The sequence below is a fragment of the Eupeodes corollae genome, chromosome 3 (genome assembly GCF_945859685.1).
Source record: "Eupeodes corollae chromosome 3, idEupCoro1.1, whole genome shotgun sequence".
NCBI classification, from domain to species: domain Eukaryota; kingdom Metazoa; phylum Arthropoda; class Insecta; order Diptera; family Syrphidae; genus Eupeodes; species Eupeodes corollae.
Window position 1 is genome coordinate 73,365,534 of NC_079149.1, and position 18,735 is coordinate 73,384,268.

The following is an 18,735-nucleotide window of genomic DNA, read 5'->3' on the forward strand; positions in this document are numbered from 1 at the left end:
AAAAACATGGAATTTAAAAAACAAACAAAATTAAAAAAAAACATACACAAAAAAGACAGTAAAATATAAAAACAAAAAAAGTTAGATTTGCTGCTGTGGTTGTTCTAGTTTTAAGTAGTTTATAGGTAGAATAGGTAGTTTAAGTTTGTTTTATATTATATATTAGGGACCTTATTTAAGTAGTTTTTAAGCAAAAAATAAAAAGGATATTGATATTAGTTTTTTTTAAATTTTCTAATTAATACAAAAATAAATAAAATTGAATTGAAGTTAAAAAAGATCTTAGTGCCGAAAGGCATTAGTAGTAAGTGTTATAGTTTAACTTAGAGTGTCCGTATGGGACCATTAAGTTAGTTGTAAGTTATGGATAATTAGGCTAGTTTTATGAATTTTTGTCTAGCTTTAAGATAGGTTTAAGAATCAATTAATACAAATGAATTTAAAAAAAAAAAAAAACTTTTGTCCGTTCCCGATTATACTTAACCAGTTGCATCGCGCAGTGTGCGCTAATAACTTAAGCAAACAAATACAGCGGCTCAACTTTCCATTACCGCAGAACGAATTTCGACTCGCGGTTTTTTTATTCGATAGATATGTGCAAATAAATAATAACTATAGCATTTTTTGAGCGAGGACACATTTATTTCTATTTTTAATTAATTTTTAAAGTTCACTTTTTTACATACAAAACAAGCAAAAATGGTTGATTTTGACATTTCTTCCCTGTTTTTTGTTCAGTGTTACCATACTTGTTTTTTTTTCTTGGTTGTTTCTTTTATTTTAGTGCTCAAATCTTTGTATATATATTTGAATAGTACTATCATGAGGAAGGAACGCTCGACCTGACATCTTCTTACGACTTCCTAAACAATTCGTTCCACATGTTTTGCATGTGGAATCTATTGAGGTGGGGGCAAAAATGAGTAAGAATTCCAATTTAAAATAATAAATTTCCAGATTATTAAAAAAACAGAAGATAGAGAAGAATGTATACAAATTCAGTGAAAGTTCGAGGGAGTCAATAAAACTAAATTTTTGTTATAATTTATTTTTATATTTTGTATAATTTGTTTTTTTTTTTTTTTATTGTTTGATTGGCAATGAAATCATTTAAAAAAAAAACATACAGAACAAAAAATAGAAGAAAAATTAGAATATAAACTTTTTGTGGTTGCCAATTAGAAAAATTAAGGTTTTCCCTATTTTTTTCGAATCATTTTCAAATGAGACAAATATTTTTAAACCATGTTAATAATCATAGAGGAAATATATTATCTAGAGTCCCGCCTGGTACCCGTCCTACCTGAAACACCCTCAAATTTTATTCGAGGTGAACTCTCTCAAATTCGAGGTAAACTCTCCCAAATTCGCTATCGGTGAATACATGTGAGTGGAGGAAAAAAAAAAAACAAAATTGGGGATTGGCTGAAAAGAAACTTATGGAATTTTTGTGACCTGGCAATCAATTTTGCAAAACAAAACAATGGGTTTCGGATTTTAAGAGTAAGTCTTTGTTAATTGTTTTGATTTTTAATATAATTTGATATTTTTCAGACCAAAATTCTTTATAATGAAGGGGGTATATAAAAGTTCAATTCATTGAATAAAAAGTAAGTCAAATTGAGTGAATGAGGTGCAGCAATAATCGATTTATTTTATAGCCTGTATTTTCATTTTAGATAGTGCCATAATGCAGTAAGCAATTTCCCTTAAGTAATCTTGAAGGCAAACCAAACAAGGTGCTGATTTGCAGGTAAGTTTTTTGTATATTATATTTCTCTTAACAAAATAATATCAATGTTTTTAAGAACAGATACTGCCCATTGTTTTTGTATGTACTTCTCAACGGCAATAGCTGCCGCAGGCGTTGACGGCGGAGGTGTCACCATCAAAACCATTAGAAACAACACGACCAAGTCAATGATGCAAGTGGAAGTTTTGCCATGTAATAGTCGCCCGCTGACACCCTTCTCCATCAATTGTGTAAGTACGTATCGAAACATTCATATCGTATCGTAGTCAATTAGCTTAATCTTCATCTTCTAGGTGTAAAGAGCACTACCAGTCTGCAGTTCTGCAAGAGACGCAAACAAAACAAGAATACAATCGCAGGAAGAGTTCAAATTTTAAATCTACAACGATTCCATTCATTTTGCTCCTAAGGATCGCACTGGCTTAACGGTGGCAATCATTCAGAGGCAAATGAGCTGGCCCAACAAGAATCCCCAAGAAGCCAAACAGATTCAGATCAGTCTCTCGGCAGCTACTGACGATGTCGGTTGAATCCATCGATTTTCACACAAAAAATCAACATCAAAAAATTAAGTCAACTTCCATTTCAGATTTTCTTATATAATGAAAATTAATTTCTTTATAGTCACGACAATTCAGAAGCGTCAACCATTCACATTGAACAACCTCTATTCGCAGCGGAAGCGATCGCTGCGTTGTCGACAATGCGAACACAATGTCATCAAGCCGGAGTACCATCCAGGATCGATCAAGTATCACATTCAATTGCTTGCTAACTACCATGTGCCCGACGTTCTGCTTGTGCGTTGTGAAAAGCCACTGAAGCCTGGCACGTCCACTGAATTGATCCTCAAGCTAACTAACCCAACGATGTACCATATGACCACAACCATTATGAAACTGCCAACCAAGGAAGATGAACGGCGAATGATCTACTTCGAAAAAAAGTTCAACGAAAGGAACCAAAGTAAATAACAATCGAATTGGAAATTCTTATTCTATGTTGGTTCTTATTTTTTTTATAGTTTCACCACTTGGAGAAAGTCCAATAAAGTAACAATCAAATTGAACTTCACACCTGAAGAAGGACTGAAACCAGGCGATGATGTTACCCTTAGTTTCTTGATGAAATATACTTTTGTGAATACATACACACGCCCGAAAAGAAAGAACGTCAAAAACACGCATTATCATCGAAAGTTTTTGTAAAAGTTGGTCAATTGAAGCCTAAATTTATTTCTATGTATATCTAAAAATAATCTTTTTTGCAAACAACTTGTTTATTTATTTTGAGCTATAGTGTAATTTTGTATATATTGTATATTCTACTGTTTTTTTTTGCTGACTAGGATTATTTTTATTCGAAATTATTTATGATTTACTTTACTTTAATAAGAAAGGAATTTGTTTTGAATTCAAAAATGTTGGTGCTTTTTGCTTCAGGGGTTGAATTCGGTTGAATCAAGTGAATTTTGAAAATATACAAATGGTAATGTACAAATTTTAAATAGTTCGTTTGAGATAATTTTTGATGTTGATTACGAATCTTAACTTCGATTTTAGCTACATGTGCTCAAACTGAAGAACACCATTTCTCAACATTATTTTTTTATTTATTCAATGTACTACAAGATGAAAAGTACGAAACAAATTTAAGCGAAATATTAAAAAAATATTGTAGATGTGGAAGTCATCACATTTTTTTTGAAAAAAAAACTACTTCATGAATTTAGTGAGCCTAAAAAAGCCTTAAATGTATGTATATTATGTCAATAATTATAACGTTGAGTGCCGAATGGATTTTAAAAACATATTTGAATTAATTTCATTGTATTTAAAAAAATATATAAACAGGATTAACAAACCAGGAAGTCTACATGTTTAATGATTCAAGTTATTTACAATACTACTCGTATTATTAATGTAAAATTGAATAAGGATATAAGCTAAACAAATTGTTATAATCGATATGCTCATCCTTGCCAACAAAAAGGAGACATTTAGCATTTTGAACTAATAGATAGATAGAAATGGTATGTGCTGTTAGTGCTGATGAGTTAGTGCGAAGTTTTGTGTTCGCTATTGCTTGATATAGAACCCTCCAGCTGTGATGATTCTCACCGTACCGACTGAAAGAAGATTTTTAATTATAAAATAAATTACCTCAAGCAAAAACATAACACTTTTCACTTACTCTTTGTTGTAAAACATTAAGCTTTTAGTGGCAGATCAAGAACGGATAGTCCAGGCTCTGGAAAAATCTTAACGATAGGATTTAGTTTTAATTCAGTTCACCTAGTCCTTCAACATTTGCATTGTAGAGCGCTTCTGTGACTTTTTCGGCTTGTTTTAGACCCGCCTCTGAAATGAGAAACACTTAAAAAACTAAAAGAAGTGATTTATTTGTTTATTAAAAATCACCTCAATGGACTAGAAGTGTCACATCTTCAGCTAGAATAGTTTGTGCTTTTCTCTTCTCTGGTGATTTTTGTGTTGTTCCATGAGAAATGCAATTTCTTCCAGTGGAATAAAACAACTTGAACAACGTGAACAACTTGAGAAGATTCTCGACTTCTGAATCTGGCATTTTCAAAAAAACTGATAAAGAGAAAAAGGCGACGTTTTTTCTTCGTCCTGCCAAATACCATCGCCAGCAGATTTTCCGAACTTGTCTCCTTCTTCGTTGGTAACAAGAGGCAGGCTTGAATTGAAGATATTAACGGCATTGAAAGCAATAAATCATGAATGAAGGAAGGTATTTCAATTGAATTCCAGAGACCTACAATTTAAATTAGAAACAGCGAAAATTAAGATAGTTCTTATTTTATTATTTTTAAACACATCCTCACCAACTACATCACAGAGTTCGCCAAAAAATGTGAAAGGAAGATATTCAAATGTGAATTTCTGCAAAAAAGAGCATAGTGAATCAGATCAATTGGCCAATCCTCGGTGGTAGGTACTGTCTTGAAAAACTGACTGTAGATTAAATTAACTATTGTTCACATGATCAGGAAGGACTTGCATACATTGCGATCTTTCGTCTATCCGTAGCTGGCTGAAAGAAGTGCTTTGCATTGCAAAGATGGTGGCACATTACGTGAATGTGCTACTGCTTTCACACGCTGCAATTAATTCAACTTGTATTTATATTTGGCTTTGAATGACCACCAAGTAAAGATATTCCTCAACTTTATAACAACTCTCGACTTGTATATCCATCTCGTCAAATGAAGCATGTCAGATAGTTTGCAAAGCGAAGCTTTTCAGACTTCTGCGACATCGCTGTAATCGGCCCTTCTATTCCTACAGGGTTGAAAATGACTATATAAGCCATCAGAATAGAGTGATTTGAAAAGTGTAATTTTTTACTAAAAAACAAAACAAAACAATATTCATATAATTTCAATTAAAAATTAATATGAACACATTTACCTTCAATTTGTACCTATTCACTCTACAATAATTATGTCGGCATTGCTGGCTTCCTACTCGGGGCTTCCACTTTTATTGTTGCAACGTACTCCTTAGTTTTTTCTTTATCTGAGGATTAAATTAAATTCATTAAATTCATTATACATTTTTATTTCAATAATTTAATATTTTGTTTTAACTTCATTTGCATTATTGATTCTGAATATTTGTTTGTTTACATTTTCGTAGAATTGTCAAAATACTCACCTCGCTGTTGATCTGTCAAAACTTGACATAACTCAAATTGGGCCACGTTTGCAGCACGATTTTTTCTGTTTTTAGCGAAATTTTTCATAAAATACATAGAATTTGTGTGCCAAAAGCATTCAAAAATTATTTTTAGCACAGTTTTCACTAAAAAGAATATGTAAAATTCATTTTTCTAAAAATATTGCATTCATTTTTCAATTTTTGAATTCAACGGATTTCTTTTTTGAACGTCTGAGTTCACCTCATATTGTTTTCCCCCTAATTGTGCAAACTTCACCAAAAGCCTATAGCAACTACATAGAATCTGGATTTTCCCATAAGAAATGCACGGAAGAACTAACACATGCTTATGCTAACGGGCAAAATTCTTTCAATTTAGTTTGTAGGCCGAAAGAGAGCAAACCGCGACTCTAGGTAATATATTTCCTCTATGTTAATAATAGTGCGAACATTTTTAACCTAATATAGTAAGGTATTGTAATGGGTCCGATTTGTCAAATTGAAAATGTTGACATTTCTCGACGTTTGAAGGTCCCTAGAGTTGAAATAAATGATTTTTAAAAAGTTGTCTGTGCTTGCGTGTGTACGTTCGCGACGTGTTTTCGTCGTCCATAGCTCAAGAACCAGTAGAGATATGGACTTGAAATCAATTTTGTAATACAGAAAATAATGAAGAAAGATGCAAAAAGGGCTCTCAAGAAAATTGCGTGGGTGGTTTTTCTGACATAGTTATTTGAAAAAAGGGTAAATATTTTGGTAAACCCTAAATATCTCACGAACGATACCAAACAAATATATTTTTTGGAAAAATTACAATTAACGTTTTTTTTATAATACGAAAAAACTGAAAACAAAATATTTTTCACCTCGAAAATTTTACGAACAAAAACTTATTTTATCTCCAAATCAATTTAATGTAACGAAAAATAACGTTTTTGACATCTGGTAAAATTAATCTTGTTTAAAATTCAAAAGTTAAATAATTAATTGGAATGGGGAGTTATCAGTGTGGGTTGCATCCCAGCCGCTATATTAAAAATATCGAGCCCTTCCCGCCATTTTATCGTAAGCAACATTTTCAATCAAAAAGAAAACTTAATTATTAAAATTTGCTAATAACACATAGAGCCTTAAAGGCTATTGTCATCTCTTAACTTAAGCAAAATTAATAATTTCCAAAACTGACTATGGGTACAAGTTATTTCAAGAAACAGCAGTAAGCTTTTAATTTGTCGTTTACGATTAAATTTATTTTGGTGCTTACGATAAATTTGCGGGAAGGGCTCGATATATTCATGTTCAAATCACAGCTTTAATTTTCACTTATTTAAAAACTCTTTTTAGTTGATTTGATGTTAGCACCATAGAAATAAATCAATAGTTATTGAGGTGAAAATTAGAATTGACAACGATTAAGTTAGAAATAAAAAATTAATTCAATTTTGATTTGAAATTTGATGTGTATTTCTTCAATGTTAAGGTTTTTTAATCTTTATTCCTTAATTAAATTCCTTAAAATTAGAATGCGCATTGGCCCTTTAAGTTGATTGTTTAATTCTAGCTTGAGTCATCATCATCAACTCCAATTACGAAACGATGCAGCTTAATGCACATCAACCTCCTTAATACTTAGCTTTCTACATACCTACATAACCCACCCACTCCTTAATATTACATTACAATAAAAAAAAAAAAAAACAAATTTAAAAAATACTTACATCGAATGTGTTTGCTATGGAAAATTTCAAAATATGGTAACGTAGCATTGTATTAAAACTTAAATTTAAAAACGTTGCTTTTAAATTTTCAGATTTCACAAAAATAGAAAATCTAAAATCAAATGAATACAATTTTCTGCTAACAAATCTAAAACACATACAACTTAATGTATTGTATATGCATATCTTCTATACATTGATAGGTATGAATAAAACAAATCTCAGGTAACGAAAAAGTACTTTGAATATACCCAAACTCGCACCCACCCCAAATCCTATAGTGATCCCAAGCAGGGGGGTACATACATAGCTGTTAGTACGCCGCCGCCGCACAGTGGGGCACCTTGTATGGGAGAGCGGACAAAACTCTATCAAATCTAAACTAATGAACCGATTTTGATGAAATTTTCAGGAATAATAGCTAATAGCAAGAGAAATCTACACCAGAAAATTCCGCACATTTTCCCGCCCACTAAAAGATAAAATAGTTTTTTTCGAAAAGCATATATGAAAACAAAGATTTGTGTACCGAATTTAACGTACATATATTGCGAATATAATAATAAATAGCGAAAAAAGCATTGTAAATTACTAAAAATTCTGTTTTAACATTCTTAAAAGTGAATGGTCGTGAGTAAAAAAAATGTTTAGGTTGATTTTGTTTGCAATTCTAAGGATAACACATTTGATTTATAATGATATACATAGATAGTTGGTGTTTTCAAAGCTTATAGTTTGATTTGTTTTAAATTTATTATGAAATAAATTTAAATAAAAAATAAAAAAAAACAATTCAAATAAATAAAAAAAAATCATTTAATCTTATTCAAAATAATTCAAATAAACTTAATTTGATATATTCAAATCTATGAATTTTCAATGGAAGGTATTTTTGATGACGTTTAATTCTTACATCACTGGCAGTATTAAAACTTTTTCAACTAGAAAATGAAAAACGAATTTGGAAAAATCTTCAACCATCCTCAACCAGCATTCACCAGTACTTCAATTTTCCTTTTCAAAAGAACCTCCGGAAGAAGTTAGAGAAGAAAAAGACTGTGTAGAAGCTGAAATTTTGAATCTCCGAGATACTGAAATTGAGTTCAATGGATTCTTTGTTAAAATAAAACTTGTAATATATTTTGAAATGATAGAAGAAAATGCATCATGAAGTTTATCCTGCACTCATCACACAATCTAGCTTTCAAAACCTGGAGAACGACCCTACTGACTGTGAAAAATTAAAAAAAAAATTAAAACCCATACAATATTAGTTTCGAGAAAAATTGAGAAAATACTTATTGACATTGTCATGAAGCTACGAAAAGCTATTCATTTACTATTAATAAAAGCTTAGCTTCTTCGCTAATTAAATAGTTTTCCGACTTCGGTTCTGGCCTTAAATAGGAAATGAAAGGGTCAGATGAAATGAAAAACATATGTAGAACATCTTCGTTTGTTGCGGTTCGTGATGATTTCCGACTATTGTGGGAGCGAAAAAATCTATATTCCTTATTACGGCTCTCTTGAGCCTCCTCCGATAAAGAGCCAATTGGTAAGGCACAAGACTCTATTATTTCCTTACCATGCATAAGGATCTTGTGCATGGTTGCTGGTAAGTAGTACCAAAGGTACAATTCTATAGCCATTTTCGCAGTTTGTAAACCGTAATCATGGAACTTATCGGGATCAATATAATGATTGCAGCATATAACTTCTAAAATAGTTGCCAACCGCTTAATAAGGTTTTCATCTATTTTGGTTATTTCAGCAGTAACTGAATAATTTTCAAAAAAACGTCTTGAGGTCTTCCCAGAGCTTGTAGTCCCAGTTCTTTGTTTGACAATGTCAACAAGTATTCGCAATTTTTCTCGAAACTGATTTTGTATATGGGTTTTAATTGCCTTTTTTATTCCCGCAGTCAGTGGGGTCGTTTTCCAGGCTTTGAAAGCTAAATTGTATGATAAGTGTAGGATATACTCCATGAAGCGTTTTCTTGCGTGCAAAGATGACATTCCCAACTTTAGAGCGTTTTCATCTGTTGGTTTACACTGGAGTTTTGCGATGTCATTCATTTCCGATGGCTTTGCCCCGCAAATGGTACAATTACTACTAGAAGTTGTATTTGTAACAATTTGTGCCGTTTTTCTATCTATCATTGTGAAATACATTACATGTTTTATTTTAATAAAGAATCCATTGAACTCAATTTCAGTATCTCGGAGATTCAAAATTTCAGCTTCTACACGGTCTTTTTCTTTTCTAACTTCTTCTGGAGTTTCTTTCGAAAAGGAAAATCGAAGAGCTCTGCAATAACGAGTTGAGGATGGTCGTGGATTTTTCCAAATGCACTCTTCATTTTCTTGTTGTACAAGTTTTAAAGGCACTAGGGATGTAAGAAACAAATGTTCATCAGAAACGCCTTTCATTGAAACCTCGAAGTTTTGCATGTAGCGACTTTGACCACTTGCACCATCGCATCCCCATTTGGTGTGCAAGATAAGATGTTGGTCTTGGCTCACCATTGTCATTTTTTCAAATGTTGGGAAAATTCTTTTAGATGTGTGATCTAATAGATCTTGCAAAATAACATAAGCAGAAGTTTCACTAGCAGTCGAGTTATCCGGGTAGCACTTCTTTCTTGCTTTGGTAACCTTCTTATACGAAGGGAATATATCGTGCCCAATTTCTTTAGTAGCTTTTCGAAGTATCTCATATTGCTCTTTTGTTAGCTTTGCCTGAATGCTCAAGGCAAGAGCAAAATAAGCATCAAAATTTAAAATCTTTGGTGAAGATGTCGAAGCCGCAGCTTCTATTATAACTTTAGGCACATCATCCCGAAGTTGACGAATTTTGCGCCTCTTACTGCGATTGCAACATTCTTTAAAGGCCTTAACTGGCCTCCCACCAAGCTTGGCCTGCAATCCAATATTATTGTCTTGATTAAATTCTTTTACTTGAAATAAGCCTTTCAACCAATCACGATTCTTATCAAGGAAAACACTTTTTTTGTAAGATGATACACGGTATCGCGAATTGAATTTCGGTAAAAAGTTTTTATTGTATTCTTTCACTATAGAATTAACCTGTGTTTCCGATATATATGAATATTGTTTATTTAGGAACACTTCTAAGGATTCCTCTTTTTTCAAAATTAAATCAGCTAAAACTGAACGAGATATCGAAAAAAACGGACATCGTGACTAAGCGAACTTGCTATCAATGCTGATTTAAACCAAATGTTGATTGACCTTCGCAACCATTATGAAGGTTTTGAGAGGTAACAGTTAATTTACAGCAAGTTTCAATAACAAAGCTAATAGCGTATGATAAAAATAACAGTTTAAATTTGACACTAGTATCTACATATTAGCCGTGTTTTATTATTTTAAAAACAAAAACAACACACGATATTGCTTCCTATTGAGAGCTTTTTTTATGAACCAAAAATTAGTTGGTATGCTGGTGCATGTATGGCTTGGAGGATAGGTAAAGAGAAAGAGAGTTGCAAAATAATTGCAAGCTAAAGAGATGTATATAAACTCAGTCTTAGTTTTTCCGATAATCTATGTATCCATATTGTTAGTACCATAAAACCCTATTACGAGACACTTTCAATTTCAGAAAATCGGAGTACTTTCTACAAAAATTGTTGATATACTCAGTGCTGGGTTAATAAAGGGTTTTTTCACATAAGCGTCTTTTACTGTTTACGATGTAAGATCGTCAGAACTGATTAAAAGGCATGAATGTAAAACTAAATTATTTTAATAAATATGCAAAGCCGGTTTAAATCCCGATACTAATTCCATGATCTAAATTATTAATATATTGGTATTTTTTTATATGACTTTCCAACTTAAAATTGCTCTAAAAACCGCATCCGGACGTATCCGGATGAGATTTTTACTGAAAAATGTTGCTGAGACCCTACACTATCTATTGAAAATAGTTTGCAAACAGAGGCAAACAGAGGAACTAGTTAAAACCTTATGTGAACTAAAAAAATCACTGAAATAGAGTGTTTCTTCGGTAAAAAATTACGTATCCATTTTTTTTCTTTCAAAAAATAACATACGGTATTATTGTTCTATTTATTTCAACCATTTTAGCAGAAAAAATTGTTTAAAAATTTCAAATTTCACAATACACTGATCATTTAAAGAATACTAATATTTTATAATTTTTCACGATATTTGAACTTTGAGCGACAATCTACAGGTGCACAATTTTTTTTTTGAAAAATGGTTTTCATTTTCCCCACTGTGCGCCGTGCTATCAATTCAAAACAACTTGTTTTAGGCTCAAAAAATGCAATACAAAAATAGTAGGGTTAAGTCCGAAAAAAAAAATATTTTTTTATGACTTTAAGTTGTTTCCTCGCCCTAATATTTAAAACACCTACCTAACTGTAAACAAAATCAGAAGGAAATTCGTGCTGCGGTAATGGAAAGTCGCCCCTTTGGATTGATATCAAAAAGCTTTATAAATCTTCGAATTTAAGACTTTGTCAGCTCTTCCGATTCTGTTGTTTAGGACTGAAAACAAAATGAAGCAATTTGATCGGCCTGAGGACTAAATGCGAGCATGTGTTTGGTTTATGCATTATTTCACGCAATTTTTCTCACATATAGTCCTCAGTAGCTTCTATGCATACCGAAATGTTAGTCTGAAATTCCTATCTTGTTAAACGGAGTATTTTTGACTCGAACCATTGTATATATATTTTCTATAGTACTCTCATGAAGAGGAACGATCGAAGCAACATCTGAGAGGAGAGGAGATGATTGAATTTGATCCCTTTTTTTATACCCCTCAATAGTTGAGAATGTGGGAAAATTCAACAATAATTAAAGAATAGAAAATAGAGAAGAACATATGCAAATGTAGTAGGAGATCGAGGGAGATAATAGCAACAACGATTTGACATTATATGTGTGTATGCATATTATACTTAAAGAGGAAAGCAAAAACACTCTATATCAAAAACACTCTATATAAAGATATAAATCCCCGGTAGACATTTTGGTTTGCCTACAAGCTAAACCGGAAGTCAACCTCATAAACTTTTTCATAGTGTGCGTGTAATTTCTCCTCTTATTTATTAAATTTCCCCAAAAACCTCAGGAAGTGTGTCTATGTATGCGTGAAAACACGTCAATTTTTTCTCGTTGAATTCGTTCACATTACAAATACAACAATGTAAACAAATGGGTTTTGGAGGGTGATACGTACGAAGGATTTATATCTTTACTAGAGTGTTTTTGCTCTATATCATAGACACACCATATAAAGACCGGAAACAAATCTGTCAATCTGGTTTGCCTAAAAGCTGAAACGTCTACTTGCACGCACCCTTAGGTCTAACATCAATTCACCACTGCTAACATCAATTCACCACCCTCTAAAGTCAATTCACCACGAAAATAAGGAATAGTGATGAGTAATTCTTTAGGGATGGCACCTAGTGGCTACGGCAACATTAGCTATTGCATTTTTTGAGAAGAGTACGATAACTCAGGCGACAAAGTTTGATGACGGAATTGTATAGAACAGTTAAAAACAAGTATTTTTTACTATGGGAGCGGGTCTGTTTCCCCCCATTTAGGAGGTAGGGACATTTTAAAAAAATATGTAAGTTAAATGGAAACAAAATAATGGTAATACTTACAACTAAGTTTTATAAATTTTTGAAAGCCAACACTTTTGTCTATTAGCTTTTTTTGAAATCAAGTCAAAACTATGCAAAATAGAATAGTTCGTTGAGATATTACATTTTTAAATAAATATTTATTAATCAATTGTGATTGTATTGAAATGTAACATAATATTTAATATCATATTTTATGATCGAGAGGATCGTGCTTAATGCTCGTTATTATATTTTGGTTCATATTTTCTAATTACTAATGGAACAGATGTGTTATAATTTGCATAGTTTTTGAAAAAAAATTGTTTTAAGCTCAAAATTTGGGAAAAAAAGGTAAAAAAAAGTTTTGAAGTGTAATTTTTAAAACTAAAATTATCTATTATTGTTTTTAGAATTCATTGTTCATATTTATTTTTAATCAAAAACTGAAAACTAGATGATTTTATGGCTTCTTGTTCTTGAGAAAATTACCAAAAAAATATATTTTAATTGAATTATTGTTTCCTTCCTTGAGTATTTACATACGTAGTGTTATTTTGTTAAGAATAATCGAATATGGATTAAGGTATACCCAAGATAAATTATTTTTTTTTAAATCCAGCTTATTTAAATGCTAAAGAAACTTTTGTAAGAAGAAGTGGCAAGAAATTGTTAATTTTTAACTTTACTATATTTCAAAGTGTGTACTACGTATGTAAAAAACCTGAAATATGTTAGCGAAAATGTAAAAAATTTTTTTTTTATTTTGAATCTAATATAGAGTTCTGATTCAGGTAAAATTAAACGTTCCAAAAATTATATTTATGAATTTTATAATAATTATAATAAATAATAATAATTATAATAAAAGTATTTTGATAATTACAAAACAGTGACCAAGTTTTAACAATTTCAATATAAGTTTAGTTTTTCAAATAAAAATAAATAATAAAAGTGTGACATCACCTCAACATCACACATAACTTAAATGTTTATTTCTTCGAGGTGAGTTTAAAAACGTCAAAAAAAATTCCAATGTTCGCATTTTTAAAGTTTTTGAATAGGAAAATACGAACATTGGAACTCATTTGGACGTGCTTTTTTAAGTTGTTTGGATTTTTACTAAAAAGTGTGAACACAAAGTTTTTACTCACACTTCAAGGATTCCAGGAAGGTATAAACCATTCCTGTAGGTACGCTATTGTTCCAAGGGCATGACCAAATGAATTTCAAAGTTCGAATTTTCCTATCGAAAATATTTAAAAATGCAAACGTTGGAACTCATTTGGACGTGCTTTTTTAAGTTGTTTTGATTTTTACTAAAAAGTGTGAACACAAAGTTCTTACTCACACTTTAAGGATTCCAGGAAGGTATAAACCATTCCTGTAGGTACGCTATTGTTCCAAGGGCATGACCAAATGAATTTCAAAGTTCGAATTTTCCTATCGAAAATGTTTAAAAATGCAAACGTTGGAACTCATTTGGACGTGCTTTTTTAAGTTGTTTTGATTTTTACTAAAAAGTGTGAACACAAAGTTTTTACTCACACTTCAAGGATTCCAGGAAGGTATAAACCATTCCTGTAGGTACACTTTTGTTCCAAAGACACGACCAAATGAATTCCAATGTTTGCATTTTTACACATTTTCGATAGGAAAATACGAACATTGGAATTCATTTGGTCATGTCCTTGGAACAAGAGTATTTTTTGCGGTAGGTAGTGAATATAATATATTTTCTAATATATTTGCTTTTGAATTCAATAGGGTGTTCCTGATCATTATCTTTATTTTTGATATGACTCTAAAATCAAAAAAAATTATATTTTATCTTTTTTATACCAAAAATGTAGTTTCATGTAATTCCTTTAGTTTGTCCGTTTTATATGTGTATGTATATATTTATAAAGGGTGAATTTTTAAAAGTTATATGAAAGTTAAAAACAAACACATACAATTGGAAAAAATGCATGAAATCTTTATTTGAATGGATAGTACGGTCCATATAATTTAATTTTTGAAGATTATTTCATGCAGATGTTGAACTTGACCGCGCCTCAAGGGGTCCATTCGCTTGTTCGTTTGTAAGATGATTCATGGTGCAATTATAGACCAAACTGAAGACGTTTGATAGTGAAACAAAACACGAAACGTGCGTCAGCTGTTTAAACCAGTCTTGCCAAAAAGAAAACAGGTACAAAATCTCCCTTCACTTTAAAAGGGACTCTTTTGTTTTCAAAAGGACTTTTTTCTTGATTAGCTTTTCGGTAATAATTTTGATTTCGTCAGTACTTGGAGTTAAACCTCAAACTATCTACGAATTCTTTAGTAAGATCTCATATACTAGAGTCAAATGGGCTATTTGTACTGATAAGATATCCATTTTTGAGAAGTTTTTGTTGCTAAATTCCTAGACATGCTAATTAAAATGCCCGCCGAAAAAAAACTCTTGAAACAAAGTGCAAACTCGGCATACAATGCACTTACAAGTATGTTTTTATCTTTTACAAGAAAAGACCTTTAAGATCCATAGAAGCAATTAATGTTATCATAATGATATCTCCACACAAGAAACACTTCCATTCTGTCAAAATCACGATATCTTATATATTAGGCTTATACCTTTCCAATTAAGGCATTGACACCTGTAAGGTTAATTTTTGAACCTAGTTTTATATTATATTGTATTTATTTATTTGAATGTTTTTATATAAAAATTTAAAATTCAATTCAGTACACCCTATTTAGACGTTAAAAAACAAAAATCGACCTAGTTTTGAATAAATTTTAATTTTTGATTGTGTTTATACTTGATGCGTACAAATAACAAATAATACGCAAGAATAACAACAACAAAATAACTGAATATATTTAAAATCTTCAATGCATCATATGCCAAATATGGCAAGATTTCATTTTTAATAAAAATTGAAAATTTAAAACGAAATGAGAATTATTAATTTCAAAATACCTACAACGTTATTGTATACATAGCTACAAACATATGTATTTGTATATGCCAAATATGATAACATTTCATTTTTAACAAAAATTGAAAATTGAAAATCTAACGACAATTTTTAAATTAAAAATACCTACAACGTTAAAGTATACATAGCTACAAGCATATGAATACATATGCACATCTCCTCTACATTCACACGAGAAAGCAAAAAAAATGTAAACAAATATTATTCCTTTTTGGTTTGAAATTTGTATTTTGGCTATCTCCCTCGAACATATTAATGCTTATGGAACCTAAACAAATTTACTTTTCTCATTCTTTCTTTAGTAATTTTCTCCTCATTCTTGATTTCCTACCAAGCATTTTGATACACGCAGCGCCATAAAAGGCGTGGAGATGAAATAAAAATTTTCGTTCCATAGGAGTACTATAAGAAATATATATACAATGCTCGAACGAACAATTCTTCAATATCAGTATAAAGATGGTAAATCTCTGCTGTCATTTGAGTTTGGGTTTCGTACCAACAAGTTGTTAAGAGTTGACACTAATAGGCTTTCTACACCGAACCGAAAACTCGGTTTTCGCGAGAAAATAGGTTTTCGTCGAAAACCTATACCGAAAACACAAGTTTTCCCATACATTTTTCGTAACCCACAAGTTTTCGTTTTCAACAAGTTTTTGATAAAACCTCTCGAAAACCAGTTGAAATTGACAGATGAAGTAAACAAACTCACCTAATGAACAATTCAAAGCTTATTGAAATGAAATGAAAACATTCAAATATCAATCAGACATAAAAAAAACATCTGACAGCTGACTCACGAGAAAATTTACAGTTTTAATTTCAAACTACATATTGTTATTTGGTTATGGGTAATAAACTGGTAGGTAATATTTTTTATCAATCATAAAACATAGTAAATAATTGTACTTTTTCTTTCTAGAAAATAGAAGAAGAGATAAACAAAAAAGAACAAAAAAAAAGAACAAACCAAGGAAGTTATGGTCCATTCCCAAAGAGGAACTCCTCCTGGAGTTATGGCCCGATAAGGAGCCGGGATTGCATGGTGCATGAAGAAATCTCCACATTTAAAAAAGATATGTCGGTAGCATTTGAGGGTCGGCTAGTGGAGTACACTCCCGACGAAATGAAGGTGAAGCTGCACAACCTCACAACGAAATATAAGTAAATGCATACCTGCGTCCTACACACATAAATAATTTTACATCGGCCAGGATCTATATTTTACTTTCACTCGAAATAATATTGAAATTCATTGAAATTGGTTAGATTTCAGCTTTATTTCGAATGAAAGTGAAACGTGTTGATGGTGGACGATAGAATATTTACATTCACTAATATATTTTATTCTTTAATAGCTGTGAAAAAAAGAAGATTGGGCCGTCGGGTAGATCACCATCAGAATGGTATTTGTATTCGAAGATACATTCCATTCTCGGAGAGCATCGCATCCATAATCTTCATTTGTATATGGAGGACAGCCGTCCCTCAGGTAATACATAAATTCAATTAAAAAAGCAGCACAAGTTTTTCAACTAACAGATATGTATATTATTTTAATTTGTAGATGATAATGACATTTCAACGGACGCAATTCCGGCTTCTGACGAGTTGAGGTCGAGATCAAGGTCCAGGTCAAGATATTCCTCATCCCAGTTGGACATCAATGACAATCCATCTGCGGAATCCACTTCACCAATCGCTACTTCTTCTACTTCTAGGCCGCGAGCTGAAAAGAAAAAAAAGTAAAAAATAATGAATACAAAAGTGATCCGCAGATGGATGAATTTATCAGAGATTGCAAGCAATGGGAGGAGAGGAACTTTGCGTTGGAAGAAGAAAAAGTAACTCTTTTTAAAGATTTCCTTGAAGAGTCAAAAAAAATTCAACGAGAAATTTTTTAAAATGTTCGAGTGAAATCAAAAATAAAGAAAAAAAAATAAAATGTATGTTTTGATATTTTTTTTTGCTAAAGTTATTGAGTGGGTGTAATTATAGTTTTTGTTTTCGAGGTTTGTAGGTATCATTTATTTGTTCTAATAATTGCAACTTCAGATTAGATAAAATAGAAAGAAAAAGTTAATTCTGCAGTATAGGATTATACATTTTTGTTTCTAATTATCTCTTTTAATTCTAAAACATTTTAGATTACTGGAATGGAAACTCAATTTATATTTGAAGTAGGGCAAGGTAGGTATTTATAATACGCTTCAGGCATTCTGTGGGAATTTCAAAGCATGGTTGAATGGATATCCAGCAAAAACATGTGGATTTATTTCCTTCAAATCATTCTTTAAATTGAAAATGGTTGTAAGAAACACTTAGGTGACATAAATTAGAACTCAGAACCGTCTGAACCATCTCAATGAAGAGAGAAGTTTTGAAATGACAGGGGTTTGTAGATAAAAGATAGCTGCAACTGTCCTGTATTCGGCAGACATTGCAATGGCTATTCTTTTTTTCAAATTTATGCACTTTCTAAAGTTGGTAGATTTTTCAGCTCATTGCACAATATGTCGAATGTTTCACGGCTCATTCTAAAATGGTGTTTAAAAAACTCATCATTGTTTTCTAAGACTTCGTGTTCCCAAAAAGTGCTTGTACGTATCTGACATTGAGGTAGAAAGTTTGTTCTTATAATTTAGAGGTAAATGGTATTATGGAAGCTTACCTTTGTCCACATGCTTCTTTGGCGATGATGATTCTCAATTGCATCAATCATACTCATGCATACAAAAATAAAACGCTGGCGTTTTCTGGTCATGGTAGCGCCTTGAGGTAATGATATGAAGTTGAGCAGGAACTTCATGCTTTGTTCCATTTTCTTTGTATGTATGGAAATCAAACCAATTTGGCGAGAATTCATTTTATTTCACAAATTATTCGAAAACCATTAAATTTTTAAATTTAAAATATACTATTTATACAAAATTTGACAATTAGTATCAAAATAATGGAAATG

At 31.4% G+C, this 18,735-nt stretch overlaps 2 protein-coding genes and 1 long non-coding RNA gene across 6 annotated transcripts; 2 read left to right on the forward strand and 1 right to left on the reverse strand.

The window, feature by feature from the left end:
• The first annotated feature begins 749 nt into the window (after positions 1 to 749).
• Positions 750 to 3,110, forward strand: LOC129951359 (dynactin subunit 4-like). 4 transcript variants are annotated; one of them, XM_056063464.1, is made up of 3 exons: positions 750 to 1,987; positions 2,047 to 2,719; positions 2,778 to 3,110. In XM_056063464.1, exons 2-3 carry the CDS (start codon positions 2,356 to 2,358, stop codon positions 2,807 to 2,809), a joined length of 396 nt encoding a protein of 131 aa, XP_055919439.1. In that variant the 5' UTR covers positions 750 to 1,987; positions 2,047 to 2,355; the 3' UTR covers positions 2,810 to 3,110. The 4 variants fall into 4 exon arrangements, with proteins under 4 accessions (XP_055919439.1, XP_055919441.1, XP_055919440.1 ...); XM_056063466.1 differs by having other exon boundaries at positions 750 to 1,983; XM_056063465.1 differs by having other exon boundaries at positions 750 to 1,753; positions 1,814 to 2,719.
• Positions 3,111 to 3,510: 400 nt separating this feature from the next.
• LOC129951791 (uncharacterized) lies at positions 3,511 to 5,042 on the reverse strand. Its single transcript, XR_008782230.1, has 4 exons — positions 4,602 to 5,042; positions 4,174 to 4,531; positions 3,947 to 4,113; positions 3,511 to 3,881 (listed from the first exon to the last, which is right to left on the reverse strand). It is a non-coding gene; the product is annotated as an uncharacterized LOC129951791 (long non-coding RNA).
• An 11,264-nt stretch (positions 5,043 to 16,306) lies between these two features.
• LOC129951790 (uncharacterized) lies at positions 16,307 to 17,660 on the forward strand. Its single transcript, XM_056064110.1, has 3 exons — positions 16,307 to 16,937; positions 17,132 to 17,265; positions 17,341 to 17,660. Exons 1-3 carry the CDS (start codon positions 16,816 to 16,818, stop codon positions 17,520 to 17,522), a joined length of 438 nt encoding a protein of 145 aa, XP_055920085.1. The 5' UTR covers positions 16,307 to 16,815; the 3' UTR covers positions 17,523 to 17,660.
• The last annotated feature ends 1,075 nt before the right edge of the window (positions 17,661 to 18,735 follow it).

Bases quoted from the DNA above. Each gene is read 5' to 3' on its own strand.
- LOC129951359 (XM_056063463.1), top strand. From the start codon at position 2,356: ATGAAAATTAATTTCTTTATAGTCACGACAATTCAGAAGCGTCAACCA. The intron at 2,720-2,777 runs GTAAATAACAAT...TTTTTTTTATAG, and splicing joins GTTCAACGAAAGGAACCAAA to TTTCACCACTTGGAGAAAGT.
- LOC129951790 (XM_056064110.1), top strand. From the start codon at position 16,816: ATGGTGCATGAAGAAATCTCCACATTTAAAAAAGATATGTCGGTAGCA. The intron at 16,938-17,131 runs GTAAATGCATAC...ATTCTTTAATAG, and splicing joins AACCTCACAACGAAATATAA to CTGTGAAAAAAAGAAGATTG. The intron at 17,266-17,340 runs GTAATACATAAA...TTTAATTTGTAG, and splicing joins GGAGGACAGCCGTCCCTCAG to ATGATAATGACATTTCAACG.